Raw genomic sequence first — 27312 nt, 5'->3', positions numbered from 1 at the left:
GCCTACTGATCTAGGACAATCTCCACATATGTCTTGTATTGGGTTGTTTTTGGTTTTTTACAATGTTGCATGTTTAAATTATTTAAAAAAATATTTGATTTTAATACTTAAAAGTGAAATAAAAACACAATCATGCAGCACTATAAAAAGAATTTACCCCTATGTAGGCAATCTGCAGTTTCCAAATGGGTTCTATATCATTTGTGAGACATTACCAGCAAGATCATGCTAGGTGTCATACTAAGCAGGAAAAGGAGCTTTGCATTAGATCTGAGCATCATAGGCCTGAAAAATAAAAACCACAGTAAAGGTAAGCTATATAAGATAGGTGTCCTTAAAATCTACTTTCTTCAATTGTTTAAGACAGTTGACAATGAATTCTTGAGTTCTTCACAATTAAAAAAAGTATAGTGAATAATCTCTTCTCCAAATTAAAATGTCATCCACTGCCAGTGTTCACACTTCAACAAGAAACTCCTACCACTTTTGCACCAAATACAATGACAAACCTCAGACTTCTTACATTTGTTCAGGGGGCTTATTTATATTAAATCTTTGAAAGAGCAATAAGATCTTTTTTGTGTCAAAATAAAATTTACCTTTTACTGTTGTACTTTGGGAGGGAAAATGGGAATTTGAAGTTTTGCTCACTCACTCAGCTATCAGAATAATGAAGCTTTCAAGAGCTGGCATTAAAAACAGATACTCTCTAGGGGCAGCTAGGTGGCGCAGTGAATAGAGCACCAGCCCTGGAGGCAGGAGGACCTGAGTTCAAATTCGACCTCAGACACTTGAGACATGTACTAGCTGTGTGACCTTGGGCAAGTCACTTGACCCCAACTGCCCTGCCAAAAAAAAGAAAAAAAAAACAAAAATAGATACTCTCCTGATCAAGCTTAAAAGCATTCTGCAAGTAGAAGAAAATCTGACATTCTCAATTTAACAAGTACCAATATTCTACCAAAACTCTGCCCCACTGTCATCAGAGCACTTACCTGGTAGAGTTCTTCAAGGTTGTATTTAATGGAGGTACTACTTTGTATGGCTTTAACTGCTTCATGAAGTTTCTGCCATGTATCCTGAGTATAATTATCTGGCAACTTCGGTCTGTCTGTAAAGCCAGATACAAAATAAACGGAAAAAAGCTTGCTTATAGCAATCATTTTAAAAAGCCCACCAAACTGTGCATTCAAAACAACAGGCATGTTAGGTTAACACAAATCAAATTCATAAATATATCTAGCAACAACATGAATAAGTACAAGCAAAATGCATGTTTACAGTTTGTCTTATTCAACAAAGCTTACTTAATAAAGATGTAACAATACTGGACCCCAAATAATGAGCATTTAAAATTTAAGTGCTTATTTTAAATGTTCAGTAATGGATAATTATCTTAACTCCATTACTAATCCATATTACATATTAAAGAGGCTTATTGCCCAACGCCTGTGGCTAGTTTGTATAAACTAGTAGAAAGGTCAATCACTATATATCTAGTACCATCACAGAAAGGATTGTTTTTCTGCTGCAGTGATACTTATTAACAATACTGGATGATACTTTTTTGGGACAACGCAAATGGTCTGGGCTCAAAATTTCATTATGGTAGGGAACTCCTAATGTGCAAATTCCCTTCCCAGGTGCAACCCTCAAAGTTTTTAGAGTTTCTAGGGCAGTGAGAAGTTGAGTAACTTGTCCATGGTCACACTGCTAGTATGTGTCAGACACAACACTTGAACCGTCTCCAAGGTCAACTATCCACTACACCTTTGCCTCACTTAACTAGCAGGCCTTTATAGACGTGTATCAAATCTATGGTGTTTAGGCTCACCAACTCTACAAGAATGAGGGAAAACCGCTAAAGATGCACTTGATAAAAACACTATCTCCTGAAGTACACTACCAGAGTACTTGTTTTATTACAGAGGCTTTTGGACTAGCCAAACCAGTTCTAAAAAGTGAAATACTCTCTTAAGGAGTGATGACTATGACTGCTGACATCTAAAAAGGCTTAGAGAGCCTGAAGACCCTACTTGAACTCTTACGAACACTATGAACTGACAATCTGTATTTCTCTCTACGCTAGAAAATAAACTGTACAGCATCACAATCACCGCTGGGACTTAAGCCCTCCCCATCAGCACCTGTACAGACCTCCTGACATATCGGAATGTTACTACACACGGGGAAATGGTTTAATACACAACCACAAACCGAGGCAGGGGACACCAAAGGGCCCATCATTAGCCTCTCCCTTCTCTGGGATGTTATTCTCTCTCCTCGTTTGAACATTAACAAGAGAACTGGACGTGGTAAGTCGAGACCCCTAGGACAGGGGGCTTAGGGGGCGGGGGCCGGGGTTGTTTCTGACAATGAGAAAGGAAGCGGAGGATTATCTTTCTGCCGGGGCACAGGAGTGGGAGGGCCCCGGCCGACTGAGCGAGGTCACCAAAGGTCACCGTAGCGCGTGCAGGCGGCGGCCCTCCTCGGAGCCCCTTCCCCATTGGCTGCCGCTGAAGTCATGCAGCTCGGGGACTCCTCAGGCAGCGCCGAGGCGAGCTAGCGGGCCGCCGCCGCCGCCGCCCGGGGGGAGGACGCAGGAAACCGACTTCCCCCCTTCTCTTTCGTACCCCCGTGAAAAAACACTCTGACACCCTCGCGGATCCCCGCCTCCACGGCGGCGCGCGCCGTGGGGGGAGGGGAGATGGGACGGGTCAGTCTGGAAGAAACAAACCCCCTCCCCCTCGTGCCCTCCCCCAGGGCCCTGGGGGTGGGGAGAAAGGGTAGCAGCCCGGACGCGACACGACCCGGCCCGGCCCGAGCCGGCCTCCCCGCCCGCCTCCCTCCGCGCCCTCGCCTCGTTTGCACACACTTACCTACCTCTGAAATTTTTAATCACTAATTTCTTTGAGGAGCCGCCACTGCCCCCGCCCCCCCCGGGTTTCGTGGCGACCGCGGCCGCCGCCAGGGAAGCGGGTTTCGTGAGGCCATTGGTGTGTCCAACGAGAGCCGAAAAGTTCCCCTTCTTGGGGGTCTCGTCTGCCATGTCTACTGCCGAGAAAACAAACCCGCGGCGGCCGCTCCGCCCCCCCCCGCCGGGGCCCCGTTCCCTCCTCCTCCTCTTCCTCCTCCGGCCGCGGCCCCGGTCTCGCTTCTTCCTCCTCCTCCTCCTCCTTCCCCCAATGCCCCGGTCTCTCCGCCTACTTCTCCTCCCCCCGCCCGGTGCCCCGGTCCCTCCTCCGGAGGTGAGAACTAGGCCCCGGCGGGGGACAGCTCAGGGAGTTCCAACCAATCTCCTCCGGGAGACCACTGGGCGGGGAGGGGGAGCGAAGGGCAGTGGGGGAGGGGGCGGTTCTCTCCTGGTGCCTTCCCCCCCACCTCTCCCTAGATGAATCAAGTGATCGGTGCTACTACCGCCCTGCTACGAGGTGAGGACCTGACTGGTATACTGCTGGCCCTGTATCTACACAGCCCGACCCGGAGCTCCTCGTCTCCTCCCACCGCCGCCCCGCCTCCTCTTCCTCCTCCTACTTCTCCCGGAGGTTCAAACCTCCGAGGCGCCTCCCTGCCCCCACCGGCTGCCTCTACTTTTGGCTGGGCCTGGCCCTCCTCACAAGGTGGCACCTCCTTCTTCTCGGAAGAGCAGGAGAAATGGGACCCAGAGGCCGAGCGAGGAGGCCTCAGAGCGTCGAGGTGGGGGAAGCAGCCGATGGGTGGGAAGCCCGCCGCTTCCAACGGCCCCCCAAGAGGCCAGACTCCTCAGCTTCCTCCCCTTCCCCAACACACTTTCCCCACCCCCACCCCCCAGCAGCCCGGGTGACTTCCGCGCGACGCCCCACGAGCCGGCCTCCCACGTGCCCCCCAACCGTCAGTCTCCCCCTCCTACACACGCGCCCGCGCACACACAAACATCCTACATCCACTCTGCCTATTGTTCACCTGGCCCGCCTCCCCTCCCCCCTCCTTCCTCCCTTCCCTCCCTCAGGTGCGACCGGTCCGGACGCCCTGTTCTTCCCTGCGACCATTGTGTGTTCCCATCTCAGCCTCTAGGGCGGGGACGGAGTGCTTTACACGCGGGAACACGAGTCTTCTAGACTTTCCCGCCGGTGAGAGAAAGGCCAAGGATGGTTAAGAAGCGGCCCTCTTAACGACCCGCCCGGGCAGCCGTTGCGCCGGGCACGCCCAAAGGCCGGACCGCCCCTCAGGCGGCCGCCATTCCGGTGACGTAGAGGTGGGGCGACCGGAGGGAAGAGGTGAATGGAGAGGCGAGGGGAGGAGGGAGGCAACCTTTCTAAGACGGCAGGCTTTGTCACAAAAGCATTACACAATGTCATTTTTGAAAAATTTAATTTGCCAGAAGTCGAGTCTAGAAGCGGCGTCGGACGGCTGGAACCTCCGCCCTTGGGTTGACTCAACGCCCAAATCGCGGTGGCAGAGCGTTTCCAAAGGGGCTCCAGAAAGGAAACTTTCGGTCCCTCTTCCTACCCTCCCCGGCAGCCGAGATCGGTGGTTCCGGCCCCAAGGCCCAGAGAAACGTGCGGAGACCCCTCCCTACTGCTTCCCCCACCTAAGTCCCGGAAGCGGCCACTCAGCGCGCCCTTAGCCCTTCACTCCCCGCTCCCCGCCACACCTCCCGTCCCGGGCCAGAGGCTCAGAGGCCTGGCTTTCAGAGGCCGGCAAGCAGACAAGCGCGCGCACACGCGTCCAGTAGGTCTCCTGAAGAGAGGCAAGAAGGGGCGGGCCTTCCAGAAGGAGCCCCGTCGAAGGAAGTGACGTCCGTCCCACACGTAACCTTTGACCTCGGGCTCTTGGAACTAAGTTCGTGCTACAAACCAGTGGCGTGGGCCCCGGCCGTTGCTCTCTCTGTTCCCCGCCCACTCCCCTTCCTCCTCCGGGCCGAGAACCCTTTCCCGGGTCCCTCGAACCGTCCTCTTCATGGCGCATATCACCATCAACCAGTATTTACAACAGGTAACTTCCGAGCTCCGGGAATCCTAACGGGGCCAGGGGGGCGGGGTCGCCGCCGAGACTCCCCCTCCCCGCCCCCTTCCTCCGGGGGCTGGTGCCCCCTGACTTACGCGCCCTACCTTCAGCACGAGCCTGCCTTGGGAGGCTTTCAGGAGAGCGCGGCTCGAGCGCCGCCGCTGGGTCTCCACTTCCCCGGGCCACCCCGCACGAGGTCCCGCATCTCTAGAAAGTCAAGAGATGAGGATCGGGAGCGGTGGGTGAAGCGAGGACCGAGTTCCCGGCGGTTCCTGGTCTTTGCTTTGGGCACTTTAAGTTACCACTTGGCGTCTGGGACCGAGGCTTGCTGCAGTCCGTCCCAGTGCTTGTGTTTTCCGTTCCATCTCAGTGCTTTCTTTGCCCTGTGTGATGCCCCCCGCATTCGGTCGTATTCCTCTGCATGAGCACCACGGATCGTTTTCACTGTCGTCGGGAGTGTTTTGGTATATAACGGCACCTTTCCGTTTTTTACCTCCTTGGAGTAGATGAGCAGTAGTGGCTGGGTCCAAGGGAATGAATGGTCATTTTTTTTTGCATATTCGAAATTGTTTTTTTTAGAACATTTTGGACCTGATTTGTTGCTCTACCAACAGTGTTAGTAGGTCCGTCTTCCCAAGCAGTCTCTGCACTGGCTACCTTTGTTTTTTCTTAGAGAAGCGCTGTTTTACATCATAGAGCAGGAGTTATTTTATCAACCTGAAGTCCATGCGCTTGTTTTGTTTTTTTTTAGATACTTTGATAACTGTATTTTAATATAAGTAATTTCCTTTGCAATCCTATGCATTTTATTCATGTAAATACTTTCCAAGAAGCGGCTAGTAGTCTCCACTAGATTACTGAAGGGACACACAAAAAAAGGCTGAGGACTACTGTCATGGAGGGTGCCTTTCCAGGCCCGATACTATACATTACTTTTTTTCCTGCACGTTGGTCCCACCAAACTGACCTACTTGCTGTTGCTCACACACAACATTCTTTTTGCCAGCTGTTTTCTGTGCCTGTGGTACTGTTTCTTCATCTCCACCTTCTGTCTCCTTCGAATTCACCTCAAGTTCCTACATTACTACATCCCACCATGACCTTATATTTATTTTGTATATGTTTATATTTATACGTGTGGTTCCCTTCCACAGAATACATGCACCTTGAGGGCAGGGACTGTTTTGTGTCTCTATTCCCAGCACTTAGCGTTCCATGCCTGGCACACAGTAGGCACTTAAATGCTTGATTAAAGTTAATAAAATGGATTTTTGTGTCTGGGGCAGCTTGGGATCATTGGGAGTCCAGTGTAATTTCCCAAGTGCAGTTCAACTTGTCTCTTCCATTCGATTCTGGACCAGTTCTAATCATTCTAGTTAGCTCAGATACATAGATATGCACTGATAGGATAAATAGACTTCCCCTTCACCTACACCTCATAGTTTCCCTCTACATGGTTTTCCCTCTGTTGATTGCCTAGCTAGTCTCCTGAATGTCAGTGGATTTCACCGAAGAAGCCCAGTAGTAAGTGGAACTTAGTGCAACCAGCACATCTCTCCAAACAAAAGCACCCAGCCATCTATAGAAACTCTCTTCTAGACTCTTCCTAGTGCATTGTCCCTGACAGTGACGATCACCTTCTGTGAGGATGTGCCTTCTTGTCCTCCCTCTCCTCAGGTGGTATTGAAAATCAGAGGATTATTAAAGTTATCTCTAATTTTATCTGTCAAGGAATCTCATATGATGTTGACATTTGCTTCTTGGGTCAAATGCTTTTTTTGTGGGTTCAGTAAACACTGGGGTTTTATATTTTTTTACATATTTTTCACAATTGTGTGACTGTTCTACTTTAGAAAACTGTTTGCACGTCAGCCTTTTTCTTGCTTTCATCAAGGATTTGCAAGTATACTACACACCCTTGATATGTGTTTAGATCATTCTGGTAGTAATGATTTTTTTTTTTGTAATGATAACCATCTATTTTTTCTTTCCAGTTTGGCATTCCTTTCCAATTCTGCCCTTGTCATTCTGTGAAGGAAGCATAAACTTTTATTTTAAAAAAAATTTCTAATTTTTTGCACTTATAAAAATACATTACCTGTTAGGCATATTTAGATTGGAATTCTATTTCTATGGATCTCATTTTGCTTAATTTCTTTATGGCATCTACTATGCTATTTTTAATAGGTTAGAAAACTTATGAATCTTAATACCTGCATAATTTTTGCCAGTTACTAATTCATTTTCTTTTGGCATTTGAGTAAAGGTATTTTTAAACTCTTCTGTTTTTAATTATGAACATAACAAATATGAACATTTCAATATAAAAAGAACAAAAAAAGACCATTGTATAAGAAACTGAACTTCTATTACATGCAGTTTAAGTATGTATATACATATACTTGTGTGTATACTATATATATACGTATATATATGTGTGTATATATATATATATAAATTCGATAATAATAAAACTGCCCTGCTTGTCTATGTCTCCTTTTGTGCTAGGATAATAGGATCATAGATTTAGGATTATAAGGGATCTTAGAGGCATAAAGTACAAGCTCATTTTTTTACAGATGAAGAAACTGAAGCATATAGAGGATAAGAGGGTCACATAGCTAGTAATTGTTTGAGGCAATATTTGAACCCAGATCTTTCTGACTCCAGGTCCAATGGCTCTACCTGAGTCTACCCTGTGGACTCTTGTCTTCTGCAATCTTCTGTGTATTAACATTTCACTGATACTTTTTTTTTGACATCACTCACTATCTGCCTTCTCCCTATGACCTCACCTTCCCCTAATCTTCCTTTAATAGTAAGTAGTCTTGAAAGTAAATCTACACATTATCAGTATCTGAACTCAGATGTCTAATTTATACTCTTTTTACTCATTTGTACTTCATCACCTTTCTTCAAAGAGGTGGGAAGCATGTTTATGAACTTATGATCTTATTGATGTAGACAATCAGTTCACCTATACAGATTGTAACTAATCCATACTCTCTCATCCTGTATTTTGAATACCTTCCTTCAAGCTCTTTAAAAAAATGTTGTGTTTTTTTTTTAATCACAAAAATCTGCCTTCTCTTCTTCCAGCTTCAACCTCCTCCTCATTTGAGAACTAAAGAAAAATAGAACACTTGTATATGTGTGTGTATATGTACATATATGTATATGTGTGTGTATATAATATCAAGCAATATATTTCCACATTTGCCATATCCAAAAAACATTTCTCATAATGTACCACCGACTCCTTCACCTTTCTATAAGGAGGTGAGTAACATGTTTCACTATTAGCCCTCTGGAATTGTGGTTCGTTATTATGTTGATCAGAGTTGCTAAATCTTTCATAGTTGTTTTTCTTTACTATAGTGTTATATAAATTGTTTTTCTTGTTCTGTTCACTTCACTTTTCATCAGTTCATATAAGTTTTCCAAAGTTTCTTTGAAACCATCCCCTTCATTATTTCTTACAGGATTACAGCATTCCATCAGATTTATATACTCTAACTTGTTCAGTCATTCCCCAGTTGTCGATGGATACCTCCTCATATTTCCATTCTTTGTTGCTTCAAAAATAGCTATACAAATTTCTATAATACATCCTTAAAGTTTGTTTTGCTTAGGACTGATCCCTCCCTTCATCCACCTTCCTTCTAATTCTCCCTTCTCATTTCTTCCCTTTCTTATTTCTCTGTTGAGTGAAATGCATTTCTGTATCCCACTCTATGTGTGTTTATATTTCCCTCCTTTGACCAGTTCAGGTGGGATTGAGGTTCTAGTGTCAGCCAAATTGTAAAAAATGTCTACTTGCACACCCTGATTACCCTTTCCTTTCCACCTTAGTCTATTTTTCTTCCTCTCTCTTTCCATTCTTCTCTTTCTGTTACGAAGGCATAACAGAGCCACTTCCATGCTTTCTTTCTAAGTGGACTCCTTCCATGACCCCTGGTGATAGTGAAGACATATGTCCTCTCCCCATATTTGAACATAAGCAGTTTATTCTTGTTTAGTTTCTTATGATTGTTTACATGTTATTACATGTTGTACCTTTTAATGTTTCTCTTGACTTCTGTGTTTGCACTCCAGAGATTCTACACAGCTCTGGTCTTTTCATAAGGAATGTTTAGAAGACCTCTGTTTGATTAAAGGATGCATATATTTGTGTGTGTGTGTGTGTGTGTGTGTGTGTATGTGTGTATGCATGCATATGTGTATACACACACACATGCACGTCCATACACATATATATGTATCTTTAGCTATAGCTCAATATCTGTCTACCAACCATTTATTCCCCTGTAGGATTATACTCAGTTTTGCTGGGTAAGTTATTCTTGGTTGTAAGCCTTCTGGAATATTGTATTCTAAGCTCTCTGCTCCTTTATGGTTGTTGCTGCCAAATTATGTATGATCCTGCTTATGGGTCCACAGTACTTGAATTCTTTCTTTCTGGCTGCTTTCAGTATATTCTTCTTTAAACTGGAAGCTTTGGATTTTGGCTATAATGTTTTGGGAGGATGTTCTTTTTTTTTTTTTTTCCACTTTTTTTCTTTTTCTGGTAGGTGACTGATTCTTTCTATTTCCGCTCCATTCTTTGCTTCTGAGACATCAAGGCAGGTTTTTTTTTTTTAATATTTCTTGAAATATGATGTCTAGGCTCTTTTTAGAGGGCCTTGGCATTCAGGTAGTCCAATAATTATTACATTTTTTTTTCCTTGATCTATTTTTGAAGAGTTTTGTTTTCACTATTGAAAAGCCCTACATTTTCTTTGATTTTTTTTTTTTCAGTCTTTTGAATTGGCTTTATTATTTCTTACTGGCTCATGGAGTCATTGGCTTCTGTGTGAACTGTTCAGATTCTCAGGGAGTTTTTTGCTCGAAGATTTTGTATGTCTTGTGCCAAGCTGTTAATTTCCTTTCTAGTTCTTTCTTATTGAGCTCTCATTTCTTTTCCAGTTTTTTTTCCTGTAGCACTCTCATTCATAAAAACATTTAAACTTCAAAAAAAAAAAACACTGACCTCATTTCTTCCAAGAATTCTCATTGAATTTATGCCCAAGCTATGCTTTTCTTTGAAGTTTTGCTGGTAGATGTGTCTTGGGTATCTTGATCATAATAGCTTTTTATGGTGGCATTCTATTTTTTGTTTGCTCAGTCTTCCAGCCTAATTTCTTACTTTGGACCTGATGTTAGGGGTGGGCTCTGAGTACTAATAGGGGGAAAGTCTAGGATGGTCTTGTTCCTTTCTTGGGTTATTGAGTGCTGTTTATTCCATAATCTCAGAGACAGTTTGATGCTTCCAAAGTGGCTTGATCCGGGTCAAAATTTGATTGATTTGAGGTCTGCAAGTTCCTGACCTGGCTTTCGGTCTTAGCAATAGATTACTGCTGGACTTGGCTACTGTCAGCCAACCTGGAAGCTGGTTCAGGGGGACAGAACTGTAGGCTCTCCTTTGGTCTGAAATTCTTGCCCTGATTATTCCTTTACAGGCTTCAGACTGGACTAGAAGCTAGACCTGACAACCCTAATCTGCTCCTGGGTCTGAGCAATGCAACCGCTACTTATTTCTAAACTTGGCTCCTCTTATTCTGTACACAGCCTAAGGCCTACAACCTCTTCTTTACCAAAGAATGCCACTCTGAGTGCAGGTTACCTCCTCAGTCTGCCCTGGATATATGACTTGGAAGTGGATAGTGGGGAAACTGTCAGAGGACACCATCCTGGGACCTCCTTTTACACTTATGCGCAGTCTCTTCTCTGGGTGTTAAAGTGCTCCATGATGGAGTGCTCCTGGCCAGACCATCACCATTGTCTGCAAACTTCTCTGCCTTTTTTCCTCAGTTGAACTGGGCTGAAAGAATGACTCACTGTGACTTTTCCTTGGATTTCACCATCAGAATTTGGTCTGTCATATTTTGTAGGTCTTTTTAGAGAAGATTTTTTTGTTTTACTTTTTTTTTTTTAAGAGGGGAAGGAGCTCCCGATACTGCTTCCTGATGGTCATCATCTCAGTTGAGCCTTGGGCAGGAAGCTTTTGGCTCTTTTTGTTTCTCCAGTGCCTAGTAAAATTCCTGGCACATAGCAGCATTTAATATATGTTTATTGACCAACCGACTTTCATGCTTTGAATATTTTGTGTGCATTAATGCAGCACTTAGGATGTTTTATTTGTTATCTTTCAGTCCTCCTGCATGACTGTGCCACTTCATTTTCTGGATAATATCTTTTATACCACTTTTTATGCACAGGTCATGTTTTAGTAATGCACTGTATTATTACTCTCAGTATATTTCTTTATTCCTCTTTGGAGCAACCACAGTTTGATGCATCAGAGATGATGTTCCATGATGTTTATCTGTGGAGCATTCTTGACCATCATAGTCATATGACTTGATTTGTAGCTATGGAGCATGGTTTGCAACAATATAGAAATAAAAGTTTGTTTTTTTAAAGTATTTTTTAAACAAGTTTTTATTAATATGTTTCTTGCATTATCGTAGCTTTTCTAAATATCCTTTCCCTTCCCTCTCCCCAACAGCCATCTAATATAACAAATAGTATTTTCTAGAGAAGAAAAAAAAATCAGCACAGCTGATTAATTCTTTGAAAAATCTGAAAATACGCAATGTATAGCACTCAAGTCCTGCTTGAATTTTAGAATTTTGTTAATTCCTTTTTGATTTTTTGGTGCATAGTTCTTTCCATTTACATTGTTATAGTTACTGTGTTTATTGTTTTCTTGGCTGTGCTTACTTCATTCTGCATCATTTCACATAAATCTTACTGTGATTCTCTGTGTTCTTCATGACACATCATTTCTTATAGCACAATAATATTCCACTATATGCGTAGACCACAATTTGTTTAGCCATTTCCCAATTGATAGGCATCTACTTTGTTTCCAATTTGTTGTTACTACAAAAAGTGCTGCTATAAGTGTTTTGGTATACATGGGGATTGTTTGAGGTATAAGTTCAAAAGGTAGGGACATTTTAGGCATTTTATTGGCAAAATTCTAAATTTCTCTCCAGAATGGTTGTACCAGCTCCACCAACATGCCTGTCATTCCACAACCTCTCCAACATTGACAATTGCCATTTTATTTCTAATTTGTGGGGTGTGAGGTGAAACCTCAGGGTGGTTTTAATTTGCATTTTTCTCTTATTAGTGATGTGGAGCATTCCTTCAAGTAGTTGTGAATACTTTGTAAATCTTAAGAACTGTCTGTTCCTATCCTTTGACCATTTATCTATTGGGGAATGACGGTTAATCATACACACACATATACATGCGTATACAGACGTATGTATACATCCTTTTTTTCACGTGTCTTGGATACCAAACTCTTATCAGAGAAATTTGATACAAAGATTTTTTTTCCCATTCGACCCCTTCCCTTCTCGTCTTAGGTATTACGTCTTTAAAAGTTAGTTGATAACTGATAGGTTCTTTCAAGTCTCAGCTAAAGTCTCACCTTCCACAAGAAGCTTTACCTGGTTCCGCCTCCAGAGACAGCTGGTGGTGCAGTGGTTAGAGCACCAGTAAGTATGCTGGAGTCAGGAGAGCCTGAGTTCAAATACAGCCACTTACTTCACAAGTCACTAAATCCCCCTCAGCCTCAATTTCTTCTCTGCAAAGTGGGGGTAACAATAGTCGCACCTACCTCCTTGGTAAAGTTATTGTGTGAGGATCAAATGAGATGTTTTTTAGTTGCTTAGCCTAGTACCTGGCACACACTAGGCACTAAATATATGCTTGTTACATTCTCTTTCTCCACCCCCCACCCCCAGCCAGTTTCCTTCTTTCAGGTCTGAACGAAAGCCTTACCTCTTCGAAGGAGCTTTTCCTGGTTCTCCCTAATCTTAATACCTCCTCTCTGAGATTACCTGCAGTTTAGCCTGTCTGTATCTTATTTGTACAGGGCCATTTTCATTGTGAGCTCCACAAGAGTATGGAGGGTTTTTTTTTAACCTTTTTTTTGGAGGGGAGGTATCCCCATCACTTAGCACAGTGCCTGGTACGTGACAGGCATTTAAAATGCTTGTTACTTGCCTATCATAGTGGCCTTATCCCTAAATAATTGGGTGCTCTTAGTAGTTGGAGTAATTCCTAGGTCAATAAATACCTCCCAGACTACCATAAGGACTTAACTGAGAATGTGTTATTTTTTAATTTAATGTTTTTCCAATTAACAAATTTATTTTCTCCCTTCATTGAAAAAAGAAAGAAAAACAAAACCTTGTAAAAATACGCATACATAGTCAAGCAGCACAAACCCCCACATTGGTCATGTCAAAATATTATACATACACACCCCTGAATTTGTAGCCTGAGTCCATCATTTGTCTTGTGGTGGCATGTTTCATCATGAATCCTTTGGCCATTGTGTGGATCAGAATTCAGTCTTTCAGAGTTTGTCTTTATGGTGTGATTATGTAACTTGTTCTCCTCGTTCTGCTCACTTTTCTTTGCATTAGTTCAAACATCTTCCTAGGATTTTCTGACACCTCTGCTTTCATTATTTTCATAACAATAGTATTCCGTTACAGGAATGGGGATATTTAAATCAGATTGCACTGACGTTTCTTTCCAGCCTTATTTTATACAATTACTTTCCATTCATCCTAAACACCTTTCAAACTGTACTACTGCCTCCTGGAATATGCCCTTTGACCTCCTGCCTTTGTTTTTTTGCTATTTCCTATGCTTGGACTCCTCTCTTTCCTCATTCTCCTTGAAGCCCTATTCATCCTAAAAAGTGCAACTGAAAACCGACCTCTCCCATGAAGCCTCCCACCCACCCTGCCATAGCACTTTGTTTTCTCAAATGTACTTATTTTCTTAATTCTCAAATGTATTTATCATGTAATGTTATCTATGATTATAATTATTTCTATATGTGCCTTATCCCACTGCTAGTCTATTAGTTCTGTGAGGAAAAGAATAATGTCTTATCTCTTCCAGTTCCTAGCATACCCCTCTGTACATAGCAGTTGCTTAGTAAAACTTACTGAATAAATGAATGAGTTTTAAAGGAATTCTTGCTAAGAAAATTAATTTAATAGTAGTTAATTAGGGATGTAAGTCTGATATAAAAGTTAATGGCTTGCAGATGTATAACACTAATTTGTATGATTCTTCTTTCATTCGTGTTTTTTCCTTTAATTTTTGTAGGTGTATGAAGCAATTGATACCAGGGATGGAGTATCCTGTGCAGAGTTGGTATCTTTTAAGCATCCTCATGTTGCAAATCCCCGGCTTCAGGTAGGTGAAGTATGTTTAGAGGGGAAAAAATATAGTATAGCCATTACCATAAGGGACGTTCAGAGTTTGAATAAAAACAAAAGTATTACTATTTAGATGTGGAAATATCAAAAGTTCTTTGACTATGTAATTTCAGAGTTTTTGTTTCACAGGATCGTAGAGCTGGAAGGGATCACAGTGGTCATTTAATTTAACCTCTTCATTTTATAGATGAGAGGTTAAGCGGCATACCCAGTATCAAACAGTAAATAGTGTGACCGGTATAGTCAGACCGCTGTTTCATTGTACAGGACCATCTCTGGCTTCTTAACCCTAAGTTTCTTTAAATATACAGAATAAATATGCAAATATAATTTTAATTTACTTTTTCAAAAATCTTATTCCTCAGTTATTTCAGTAGAACATATATAAAAGAATTGAGTAAAATTCAATTCAACTTATCAAAATTAAACCCTGTTTCCCCAGTTCTTTCAGTTTGTAGCATTAGAGGAAGAGGAGGGTAGAGGAAGGTGGGGGCAAGGGAGAAAATCTCATTTGGAAGGGATTAAGAAGATACGGCCTTAAATGAGACAATGTGAAGAGCACCTGACTAGGGGTCAGAAGACCTCAGCTGAATCCTGGTTTGCTTCTAACTCGTCCTTGACTAGTTTTAGTAAGATATTCCACCTCAGTGCTTCAACTGCCCAATTCAGAAATGGAAATACTTGTTATATGCACTTTCGAGTAAATGTTGCTTTGCAACATAATTATGTAAAAAACATAATATATGGTATATATATTAGTAGTTACCATTGGAACTATGCCTGATAGAATTGTGATCTTCATATTGTAGTGAGTGGTTATTTTGTAGGACTTTTAGTATTCTGAAGTACTTTCTTGCATTTGAGATCTCCCCATGTCCTTTATACACTTCACTTGCATTCTTGAGCATCAGAATAGCTTGCATGGGGTAATCTTGAAGCACCAGAAGTTTGTCTCTCAACACTCAGTTCCTTTTGTCTACGCCCATTCCAGCATCAAGAGCCCCATTCAAAAGATGACATTTTGCCAATAGGTTCCACTGTCTGTGAGCTGGAGTTTTTAGGTCATGGGGAACAAATTAATGTCACGCTTTGTTGGTTGGGGATGCTGTTAATTTCCTTAAAAGGGAGGTTTTTTTCCGATAGCTTCCTTGAAACATTGGAATAAGATGTTGAGAAGAACTTCAATATTCTAAGGTATTGAAAAAACAGTTTAAAATGCTTCCTTAGTTCAGGTTCAGGTTAAAATTTTTCTTTTTTTTTTCTTTCTAGTTCATGCCAGGTTGTGTTGGTTAGTGGGGAATGGTTAGAGGGGCTTGTGAAATTTATAGTCTTTGGACATCTAACAGAAAGTTAGTTGGTTATAGTATCAGTCTTTATATCGAAATCATGTACCTATTTTGATTTTATCTTGGTATAGGGTCTAAGATGTTGGTCTATGCCCAGTTTCTGCCATACTGTTTTCCAGTTTTCCTAGCAGTTTTTATTAAATAGTGAGGTCTCATCCCAGAAGCTGGAGTCTTTGGATTTATCAAATAGTAGATTACTATAGTCGTTGAGTTCATCCCATTCATATTCACAGTTATGATTACCGTGTGTGTCTTTCTCTCCATCCTGTTTCCCCCCTGCCCCCCGTTTATGCTTTTCTCTTTCTCTTCTCCCTTTCCTCCTCACTAGAGTTTTGCTTTCAACCCCTGCCTCCCTCAGTCCGACCTCCCTTCTCAGCCCTCCCTTTTCTTCCCCTTTACCCTTACTACTTCTTCCTTCCCTTCTATCTACCCCTTCTCTTTTCTTTCCCCTTTCACCTTCTACTTCCTATAGACTAAGTTTGATTTCTATACCTAACTGATTATGTTACTCCCTCTTTGAGCCAAATCTGGTTAGAGTAAGGTTCTAATAATGCTCATCTCCCTCCCTTCTTTCCCTCTACTGTAATAGGCTTTTGTGCCTTTGTAATTTACCCTTGTCTGCCTCCACCTTTCCTCTTCTCCCAGTACAATCCCTTTTCACCACTTAATTAGATTTTTTTATCATCACATCAAAGTCAACTTACACCCAGCTCCCTGTCTATGTATACCACTTTTTAAATGGTGTAATAACAATACAGTTCTTAAGAGTTACAAGTGTCGTCTTCCCTTTTAGGGATGTAAACAGTTTGCCCTTATTAATAACATGTTATTGTTTTTTTCTTTCCTGTTTACCTTTTTATGCCTCTCTTGAGGCTTGTATTTGAAGATCCAATTTTTCGTTGAGCTCTGGTCTTTTCATCAGGCAGGTTTGGAAGTCCCCTATTTCATTGAATATCCTCCTCCCCACCTGAAAGATTATGCTCAGTTGTGCTGGGTAGTGGATCCTTGGTTGTAATCCGTGCTCCTTTGCCTTACAGAATGTCATATTCCATGCCCTCATATCTTTTAATGTAGAAGCTGCAAGGTCCTGTGTAATCCTGGTTCCATGATATTTAAATTGTTTTTTTTCTGGCTCCTCTCAGTATTTTCTCTTTGACCTGGTAATTTTGGAAGTTGGCTACAATATTCCTTGGCTTTTTCAATTTGGGATCTTTTTCAGGAGGTGATCAGTGGGTTCTTTCGATGACTATATTACCTTCTGGTTCTAGGACCTCAGGGCGGTTTTCCTTGATGATTTCCTGAAAGATGCTGTCCAGGCTCTTTTCTTCATCATGATTTTCAAGTAGACCAATAATTTTTGTCTCTCCAGGATCTATTTTCTAGGTCAGTTGTTTTACCAATGAGGTATTTTACATTTTCTAATGTTTTTTCATTCTTTTGTTTCTGCTTGACTGATTCTTGATAGAGAATCACTAGCTTCCACTTGCCCAATTCTAATTTTTAACAAATTGTTCAGAAAGTTAGTTGGAAATTACATCTCTTGAATATTCTGATCAGGACTTGACTTCATCTTGTACTTACCAGTGACTAAATAAACAGCTCTTATTAGGGGCAACAGTTGTTGTTTTTTTCTGAGTCTGTGCCATTTTCCTCCTCCTCTCCCTTCATCACTGACTCTGTCCTTTCTATTGCTTCCTTCCATCCTTTCCTACATGTGATGGAACTTTGTAATTTTTTTTTTTTAAAGAAGAACCCATATTATAAACTCTTAACACCATAATGCTTTGCTGAATTGCTAGTTCTCTATGAGTTCTTTTAATATATTGAGGGAGTAGTTTTTCTAATTACCTTTCTTCTTTCTCTTCTCTGTAGTACACTGTATTGTTGCTCTTTTTACCTTTGTTATGTTGTGTGATTTTTTCTCATTTAGAGGATCATCCCTATTCCATTATCTACCTCACTAACATTTTCAGCCTTGTGTGAGAATATCCTGTGTCCTTGAGTATTATTTTTAATTAATTTTTGGCCATTTTACAGTTGAACTGAGGCACAGAGAAGTTCAACAACTTATTCTTATCACATATCTAGGAAGTGGAAGAGAGACTATTTGATGTCAGGTTCCCTAGAGGTCAGGGCTAGCTAGCACTTTTCCCTATTTACCAACCCTGTTTCCCATGTGGTTCTACTTTAAAATCTTTATGACTCTGCTGGAAATGAGTTTGTTCTTTGACTTTAAAGAAAAGTCAAATTTGAATCTGTGAATTCAGAATTTTAGTTTTTACATATAGTTTCAACTTTTTAGTATCTATAGATGCAATCCAGTTAGCAGCATAAATATCATTATTGTTGTCTGTTATTCTCAACGGTAAATTGGCCTTAACCTGAAACAGATGTCTGCTGAGATTAAAGTAATAGCATAGTTATGGCTTATGTTATTTTAATTTTTTCTAAAAAGTGTTCAGTGAGTTAATACTTGCTTAAGGTGAAACAACAAACACTTCAGGATAATCCATTTTTACAGTTTTCAGCTTTAACTTTTTTTTTTAACGTTAAGGGACTTTTGCTAATAATATACAATTTCACCATCAGGACTCTTAAGTGGTATACCACTTTGTCAGAAATTTATCATTTGGACACTTCATTTTAGTTTGTAGTTTTATATATCACATATTTAGCATTTTAAATTTTCAGAATCCTTTGCAGTCAAAATTTTAATTATTTCCCACTGAGGCATATAGTGTTGTTTATTGTATATTACAGAAGTGCCTTTCTCTTTCACAAAACCCTATTCTGATGCTTCACTGTGATGTGGAAATGATGTTGATTACTTGAAGTCTGTTGCAGTGGAATGTAAAGTCTGACAGGTTCTTCCATGCTGGCAAAACATTGGCTATTCTTCTAGCAGTAGACTTTCCTGTCCAAGAACTATCCTATTTTTAAGTACATATAGGTTCATGATTAGTGGCCATGGCACCCTATGAAACAGTGAAGGTAGCAGTGGGACAGAAAATGAGGGAGAAGGCACTAAAAATCACACCCTCTATGAACACTAGTGCAGCTGTTAGTATTTGAAATGTGAGATTGTGGAACGGTCAGTGGGTGTGCATTCCTACTGGAGAAATGGAATCTTATTCATGTTGACATTTTTGATGGACATTAAAGGAGACAGAAGGAAGTTGTTCCAGGAACTGATTTTTATTGTATATCCAAAGGGAGTAAGATGCTTTTCATGGAAAATTTGGTCATTTTTGTATTGTGCTGCTTATACTATTTGCAAAAAAAAGAATGTTGTGAAAATAGTAGAAGCTTTTGTGAACTTAGATATTTTTCAGAGGATGAAGAGGTAGAGAAATTCTGTGAAGAACTTAGTAAAACCCTCCATATTAAATTACCAGATATTATAATACTTCAGTGCAAAAATAGAAATTGGTGAGAATGGCATAAAATAGGTTGTAAAATATGACTTAAAGTAAGAAATCAAAGAGAACATAGGTCTGTGTACTACAAAGAAGACTTAGACTTTATGAATGCTTTATTTAAAAAAAAAACAGACTAGACCTAATGTGTACCAAGTAACATCACAAAAAAATGAAATTAATTATATTTTAACAAATAGGAAATGACTTGTTACTCATATAGGGCTCATTTCTGAATTAGCTGTCCATTTGTAGTCAGGCAGTGGACTTGTTAGAACATAACAATGACCAAAATTCTTGTAAAGCTGGAAGAAAGAATAAAAAACAAGGAAAGGCTATGATGTCTAGTTAAAACAACTCTAACCTCATTTATTTAGAAACTGATACAGTCATAATGATTTAATACCGAAGTTTAATCAGTATTAGACAGTTGCCACAACAAGGAGACCAAAAGAACCTAAAATTTGCCTTAGTCAGTAAAACACTTGCCAAGTGGAATGCTATTAAATGCCACAGGGATAACGTTGTTTTAGAATATAAAATCTTTTGTAAAATCTTACAGTGAAGAACAGTGAAAGATTATGAATTGTATCTACTCATAAGACAATGAAAGAAGCAGTAAAGAAAAAAAACTGACTTTAAGAAAACTTGGCCAACTTAAAATCATCTTTAAGGACATTTAAAAATGAAGCTGGAGGAAGGGCAGAAAACATGAAAGATGGTAGAGATCTGCAAATTTTTTTTTAACAGACTCTTTTTATAAAATCAAAAATGGAACCATCACATTTTGGACTGTGGCATCATAGTCCTGGATGTGCTTTTTAGGGAAGAAAGCAAAGGTGAAAGAAAAAAAAAACACTAAGAGATGCAGGCTGGAGACAGCCTGGTTTTGAGGGTGTCAAATCAGTTCTCAAGGTATTTGAAGGAGGAACTACAGAAGATACAGAAAAAATCTTAGACTTCATTATTATTAGAAAAAAGCAATTAACAATTTCTATTGATCCATTTACCTAGTTTCTCATGCAAATACAGTTTTTATGAGAAAAATCTACATATGTATCAAGGGCATCCTTGATAAGTTTATTAGAAGGGAAACAGGCAGCCTTTTGTAAGCCCATTGGATTGTAGATCACATCTTTATATACCATAATTGACTGAAAAATACAGAGAATGTAAGATTCTGCTCTGCTTATTTATTGTTGATTATTTTTTAAAAGCTATTTTTAGTGTACAACACTCAGTTCCACAAATTTTTGAATTCCAAGTTTTCTCTCTCCCTCTCCTTCCCCCACTCCCAAGATGGCATGTAATCAGATATAGGTTCTACATATACCTTCCCATTAAACTCATTTACATAATTGTCAAGTTGTAAAGAGGAATTATAACCAGTGGAATAAATCATGAGAAAGGAGAAATGAAACCTTTTTAGAAGGAAAAAAAAAAGAGCAAATAGTTTACCTCAATCTGCATTCAGACTCCTTAACTCTTTCTCTGGATGTGCATAACTTTTTTCCATCATGAGTCTTTTGGAGCTGCCTTTAAACCTTGTATTGATGAGAAGAGCCAAGTCTATCAAATTTAGTCCTTACAGATACCATGTGTCTGTAATCATGTATAATGTTCTCCTGATTCTGCTTACCTCACTCAGCATTAGTTCACATAAGTCTTTCCAGGTTTTTCTGAAGTCTGCCTGCTCATCATTTCTTATAGCACAATAGTATTCCATTACATTCATGTATCACAACTTGTTCAGCCATTCCCCAATTGATGGGCATCCCCTTGATTTCCAGTTCTTTATCACCACAAAAAGAGCTGCTCTAAATATTTTTGTACATACTGATCTGTTTCCCACTTGATCTCTTTGGGATACAGCTCTAGAAGTGGCATTGCTGGGTCAAAGGGTATGCACATTTTTATAGCCATCTGGCCCTGGAGATTTTTACCTAGGGAGTTCATTGATGGCTTGCTCAATTTCTTTTTCTGAGATGGGGTTATTTAGGTATTTTACTTCCTCTTCTGTTAACCTGGGCAATTTATATTTTTGTAAATATTTATCCATTTCCTTAAGATTGTCAAATTTATGGGCATATAATTAGGCAAAATAATTCCCAATTATTGTTTTAATTTCCTCTTCATTGGAGGTGAATTCACCCTTTTCATTTTTGATACTGGTAATTTCGTTTTCTTCTTTCTTTTTTTTAATCAAATTGACCAAGGTTTATCAATTTTATTGGCTTTTTCCTAAAACCAGCTCTTAGTTTTATTTATTAGTTCAATAGTTTTCTGAATTTCAATTTTATTAATCTCTCCTTTGATTTTCAGTATTTCTATTGGCATTTAATTGGGGATTTTCGCATGTCCAATTCATTGATCTCCTTTTTCTCTATTTTATTCATGTAAGCATTTAGAGATACAAAATTTCCCCTAAGAACTGCTTTTGCTACATCTCATAAGTTTTGGTATGTTGTCTCATTATTGTTATTCTCTTGAATGAAATTATTAATTGTTTCTGTGATTTGTTCTTTGACCCACTTATTTTTTAGGATTAGATTATTTAGTTTCCACCTAATTTTTAGTCTATCTTGGTCCTTTGTTACAAATAATTTTATTCCATCATGACCTAAAAAGGATGCTTTGACTGTTTCTGCCTTTTTTCTGTACTAGATTGTGAGGTTTTTATGCCCTAGTACATGGTCAGTTTTTGAGTATGTACCATGTACCGCTGAGAAAAAGTATATTCCTTTTTATCCCCATTCAGTTTTCTTCAGAGGTCTGTCATATCTACCTTTTCTAAAATTCTGTTTACCTCCTTAACTTTTTTCTTATTTATTTTGTGGTTAAATTTATCAAGTTCAGAGAGAGGGAGGTTGATGTTGTCCACTAGTATAGTTTTGCTGTTTATTTCTTCCTGTAACTCCCTTAACTTCTCCTCTAAGAATTTGTATGCTATACCACTTGGTGCATATATGTTAAGTAAAGATATTGCTTCATTGTCTATGGTGCTTTTTAACAGGATGTAGTTTCCTTCCATATCTCTTTTAATTAGATCTATCTTTGCTTTTGTTTTGTCTGAGATTAGGATTGCTACCCCTGCTTTTTTTACTCTAGCTGAAGCACAATATATTCCACTCCAGCCTTTTACCTTTATCCTGTATTTATCCCCGTGTTTCAAATGTGTTTCTTGTAAACTGCATATTGTAGGATTATGGTTTTTAATCTGTTCTGCTATCCACATCCGTTTTATGGGAGCGTTCATCCCATTCACATTCACAGTTATGATTACTATATGTGTCTTTTTCACCATCCTATTTCCCCGCTGTTTATGCTTTTATTTGTCCCTTTCCCCTTCCACTCCTCAACAGAGTTTTGCTTTTGACCACCGCCTTCCTCAGTTTACCCTCTCTTGATCCCCCCCCCCATCTTACCATTTTCCCCTTGCTACTTCTTCCTCCCTTCTGACCATCCCCCTCCCTTTTTTTCCCCTTTCCCCTCCTACTGACATGGTAAAAGAATTTTACATTACAATCCAGGGAAGCTGGGATAGGATAAGGATTGGGGAAGCTGGGTTGGGGACATCAGAACAATCCAACTAACAAAAAAGTAAACAACACCAAGAAATACATGGTGGAGAGGGAAAAAGTAGGTTGGGGACAGGGACAGGATCTACGGGAGGCCCAACTAAAACACAGTTGGTTTGTTACTGAATATTATTCATGGGAAGACAGTGTCCTGACTCCTTCACGATAACATAATGGGTCAGATAGTGAGGCATCCCAGGTGGAAACCAGCAGGAAAGTGAAAGGAGAGAAAAACAGAAATGAGGATGGAAAGGCACACAGGGGAAGGGTTGATTGGCTGAAAAAAAAACAGACACTCTCTAAGGGGTAACAGAGCTGGGGGAAGATGGGAGAGCTGGGGGAAGATGGGAGAGGTTGAAAAACCTGTAATTACAAAAGAAATATATCCAGAGAGTTCTCAAGAGAAAGATAGCAACTCTTCATGTTTCTGACTCACCCTGCAGATTTACACACACACACGCACGCACACACCCATGCGTGCACCTTGCCCTCCTTTGGAGAAAATATAAATAAGAAAAATATTTCAAAAGGAAAAAGCCTAAAAGTAGCATCCGGATCTAAACTCAGAAAACACCACCTCCCATTTGTAACTGATTTAAGAGCCAAATAGTTGGGGCAGGAGTCATTGTAACAATTCCTGACAAGACTCTGAATTATAGGATGGTAGCTGCTTTCCCTTCCCATCGATCTGCTCAGGTGTAACTGACTGTGCCTCTCAGCTGAATCTTCCTCTACTTAGTCTGAACACCTGACTCTTGGAGCCAGGATGAACTCCTGAAGAGGATGTAACATCTGGTAATGGGGTCAGGAATATGTGCAGTGGCAGAGTTACATCTGAAAAACTGAAAACTTCACAATAAAGACATTTAAAAAAACCTCCAAAAGAGACAGTAGAAGGTATAATACTTCCCAAGGTCCCAGTGGTAGGGAGATGCAATTTAGGAAATACAACCTCTCCCTCCCTTTTCCCCCTCCACCCCATTCCCTCAAAGAAGCTCTAAGGTCTTTCACTTCCAACTCCCCCAGTGTCTAACCAACTAAGCGAAAAGGAGACTAACAGACCAAGAGACCAAAAGTGGATTGGGGTGGGAAAAATAGTTCAAGAGAAAGTGCATGTGTGCATGGACACACATATACAAACACTCCAGAGATGAGTCTCAACAGGGCAGGTTGGGAATGGGACTAGGGTAGGAGAGTTCCTGAGGCCTGAAATGAGGGGTAAACGCATCACAGAACTATATGAGAGCTTCATTAGACTAACTAAAAACAGAAGAGAGGTGTGATTACTATTTCCAGCGAGTTTCCCTATCTCGATAGTCATGTAACAAACCAAGGCAACGTCGGTCTTGGGCCAGACTCACAGAGTCCCCTGGCTCTGGCCCTGGCTTCAGTACAGCGTCTCTGCATTGCTGCTCTGGGGCCGCTTGATCTTCTCAGTGTTTTTCAGGATCATGTCACGTAAAGCGATGTATTGGTTCCTCAGTTCTGCGATGAGCCGAAGGCTGATATATTCCTTCTCATCAATCTCTGTCACGTGGGGATATTTGGCTATTTTAGAAACCAATTTGGCTCTTGTAATGTAACATGTAGAAATCTGGTCCAGATAAGATGCAGCGTCACTCTCCACAGTCCTTGGTTCTGCAGCTGCCTCCTGCTGGATGGATACACCAAAGTTATTCCCTTCTTCTGTCCTGGGGACAAGGAGTTGACCGTGTTGCATTTCTCAGTCAGCAGCCGGATTTCAGGTTTCACCTTTTCAATAGTGCCCACCAGCTGCTGGTTGCTTTTTAACACCCCATTAGGCATTACAAATACCTTGGTGCCCTGGAAGGCCCCCTCACACTCATCCAACTTCCTCTTCTTCAGATTGGGACCATCCGATCCATCGTGGCTATTGGTGAGAAGGATGGGACCAGGGACAGGGAGATTCATGTCTGAGTGGATCTGGGTTAAATCATGGATGTTTAAGATAGACTCCTCACTTGGGATTCGCTCCCTGAAAGAATCCACCTTCAGCAGTGAGGCCATGACTGGGGTGGGCCATGTCCACTCTGTTGGGGGCTCCACTCTCCTGGGGGCTCCGGGGTGGGGAACTGGAGGACCTGGGCACAGGGGCAGGCTTTGGCTTCCTTTGGGCCCCTGCCGGCCTATCTGGCTCCCTCACTTCCTTGCTGCCTGCCTCCCCCCTCCTCCCCCCACCCCGGCACTTGCCTGCCTTCTTGCCTGCCTGCCTCCCAGCTTACTCACTCACTTGCCCGCCCGGCTTCTGCCAATTTTACTTTTTAAAGATTTGTTGTCATCAGTGAATTTTTTTTTTCATTTTTTCTTTTACCTCTCCAATTTTGTTTTTAAAATCCTCCTTGAGCTCTTCTAGGAATGCTTTTTGAGCTTGAGACCAGTTCATATTCCCTTTTTGAGGTTTCAGATGTGGGTATAGTGCCAATGCTGTCCTCTTCAGAACTGGTATTTTGATCTTCCCTGTCTCCATAATAAGAATCAGTCGTCATTTTTTTCTGCATTGCTTCTTCATGGTGATCGTCTTTTTCCTGGCTTTTACAGTAGATGTCTGCTTCTGGGGCCCAGGGGGCTCATTCCCAAGGTTCTTGTGGTGGGAACTGGGGGCCTGGTTACTGGATTTGTGTGCTGTGTCCTCTGGTTTTGTCAGCTAGAGGCTATATAATGCTGCCACTCACCTGGTGCTGAGCTGGAGCTGGCTGGTATGCCCAAGTTGAGGCCAGGTGGATATCTTTCTGAGTTCCCCTGGGTTACACTGTAACTCCTAGTGTGAGGTATGGGAGAGGGATGGTCTGGCTGCTGGAAGTCTCTTCCCCTAGGGCTTCCCTATAGCATGGATGGTCTCAGCTGTTGTCTGCTCTGATATCTGCCACTTCCCTGGCTGTGCGAAGGCACCCCTGGGTTCCTGGTGTTGGCGCTTGTGGTTTCCACCCCCCTGGGGCTCAGGAATTCCTGCTGGTCTGCTGAGGTGGGGCCTGCTGGGACACCTCCCTTCCTGCACTAGTCTCCTTCCGTCACCTCAAGAGGCTACTGAAGCCCTACTTGTGGCTCCTCTACTTCAGCATTTCTCCCAGGGTAGTATTCTCTGAATGAGGAAGGGAGGGATAGGAGCTGTTTTACCTGGTTGTTATGGCTCCCGGAAGTTTAAGGAGGCGAGTTTCAAACCTTTAAACTGTGGGCTGAAAGCCTCAGGAGTAGCTGCTGCTGCAGCCACAGGCTCTTTTCTGCTGTCTTCCTGTACCTCCCTTCTTGGGCTGAGAGGCCTAGGGATCGCAGCCATAGCAGGCAGTTCTGTCCTGGGCCTGTTCCTGTTCCTGCTCCTGCTCCAGTATGGTTTAGTTCTGTGCATCCAGCACCCTCCCAGCCCGGTCTGCTGGCTGGGTTCCACTGGAGCTCCTATTCTGGTGTGGTCGGGTGCATTTTCACGCACTGGTGCTCTCCCAACTCACAGATCTATCTTGTCAACCCTGTGGACTCTCTTGGCTTGGAAATCTGCCACACTCAGTCTCCTAGCAGCTTCTATTTCTCTCAAATCTGCTCAGATTCACTTTTTTAGAGGTATCTGACAGAATTTGTAAGAGAACTCCCATTAAGTCTCTGCTTTCACACCACCATCTTGGCTCTGCCCACCTTTAAGGGCTCTTGTTAACAGGGTGTCTCTCATGCATATATAAAAATGATTTAAGGCTTTTTTTTAACAGAAAAAACAACAAAGGTAATCTTGTTCCCCCTTCTTGTTAATATCAAATGAAGCATAAAACAGGAGCATGTTTGCCAAAGCTATTCACCAGAGTCATGGAAGAGGGCTAGTGCAGTTCACGGTGAAGATCAGTTCCCTCTGGATGGCAAGCAAGGTCCTCCAGATGCTCCTTTTTGCAGATAATGTTATGCTAGAGTAAGTCCTGGACCATAGAAGAGTGATTTCCTGGATATTGCCCATGATTATGTGAAGGAATGTAGCTTGATCATCCACATAATAAAAACTAAGTGGATGAAGAAATACCTATTGTGCAGACTGATATTCAGTTTAATGGACTGCCTACAAAAATCATCTATCAATAGACAGTCAGATGTACCCTGGTCAAATACTCAAAAATGGGCAACTAGTTAGCTGGGCCCAGAATTTAATAAAAGGAAGAGAAAAGGGCTGGATTGCCTTTGATATATGGTATTTTTTAATGGTCTTGATCTTGATCAGGCCTTGAAAGGTCTATCTCTTTTTAAAAAATATTTTTCACTCTGTATCTTTTCATTTTTACATTTTCCTCATGATTCCAGAGAGCCATCCCTTGTAAAAAAGAATAAAATAAAGAGAAAAAATGGTTTAGCAAAACTAATAACCAATATAATGATTATTAAAGTCTACATTTTCTATACTATTCTATACTCATAGGCCCTCCCCTTCTCCCCCACTTTTGCAGAGAAGGGAGCAAGTTGTCTTCATACACACCCACGTACCCATACCAAGTTTGGTCATTATACTTCTATAACATTAAATTTTGGTTGTTCTTTTTGCTTATATTGCAACATATACATATATGTGTGTGCGTGTATTATATATATATGTGTGTGTGTGTATATGTATATATATATACGTGTGTATATATACATATGTATATATGTGTGTGTGTATATATATATACATATGTATGTATGTATATATACACACACACAT

General features: G+C 41.2%; 2 protein-coding genes and 1 pseudogene across 2 annotated transcripts in view; 1 reads left to right on the top strand and 2 right to left on the bottom strand.

Moving 5' to 3' along the window:
* The window catches only part of CUL4A (cullin 4A), a 65194-nt gene extending 62116 nt beyond the window's left edge, over positions 1-3078 (bottom strand). The window contains exons 1-2 of the mRNA XM_036753942.1: positions 2884-3078; positions 996-1111 (exon numbers count right to left, since the gene is read on the bottom strand). Coding sequence (XP_036609837.1) covers positions 996-1111; positions 2884-3049 — 282 coding nt within the window. The 5' untranslated portion in view covers positions 3050-3078. The remainder of the gene's footprint in view (positions 1-995; positions 1112-2883) is intronic.
* Positions 3079-4813: 1735 nt separating this feature from the next.
* The window catches only part of PCID2 (PCI domain containing 2), a 49937-nt gene continuing 27438 nt past the window's right edge, over positions 4814-27312 (top strand). Inside the window, exons 1-2 of the mRNA XM_036757077.1 lie at positions 4814-4974; positions 14170-14259. Of these exons, the coding sequence (XP_036612972.1) occupies positions 4939-4974; positions 14170-14259 (126 nt within the window). The 5' untranslated portion in view covers positions 4814-4938. The remainder of the gene's footprint in view (positions 4975-14169; positions 14260-27312) is intronic.
* On the bottom strand, positions 24010-24601 carry LOC118848255 (annotated as a pseudogene).

The sequence above is a fragment of the Trichosurus vulpecula genome, chromosome 4 (assembly GCF_011100635.1).
Source record: "Trichosurus vulpecula isolate mTriVul1 chromosome 4, mTriVul1.pri, whole genome shotgun sequence".
In the NCBI taxonomy this organism is placed as follows: Eukaryota; Metazoa; Chordata; class Mammalia; order Diprotodontia; family Phalangeridae; genus Trichosurus; species Trichosurus vulpecula.
Note: the sequence above shows the minus strand (reverse complement) of the source record. Positions and strands in the feature narration are given on the sequence as shown.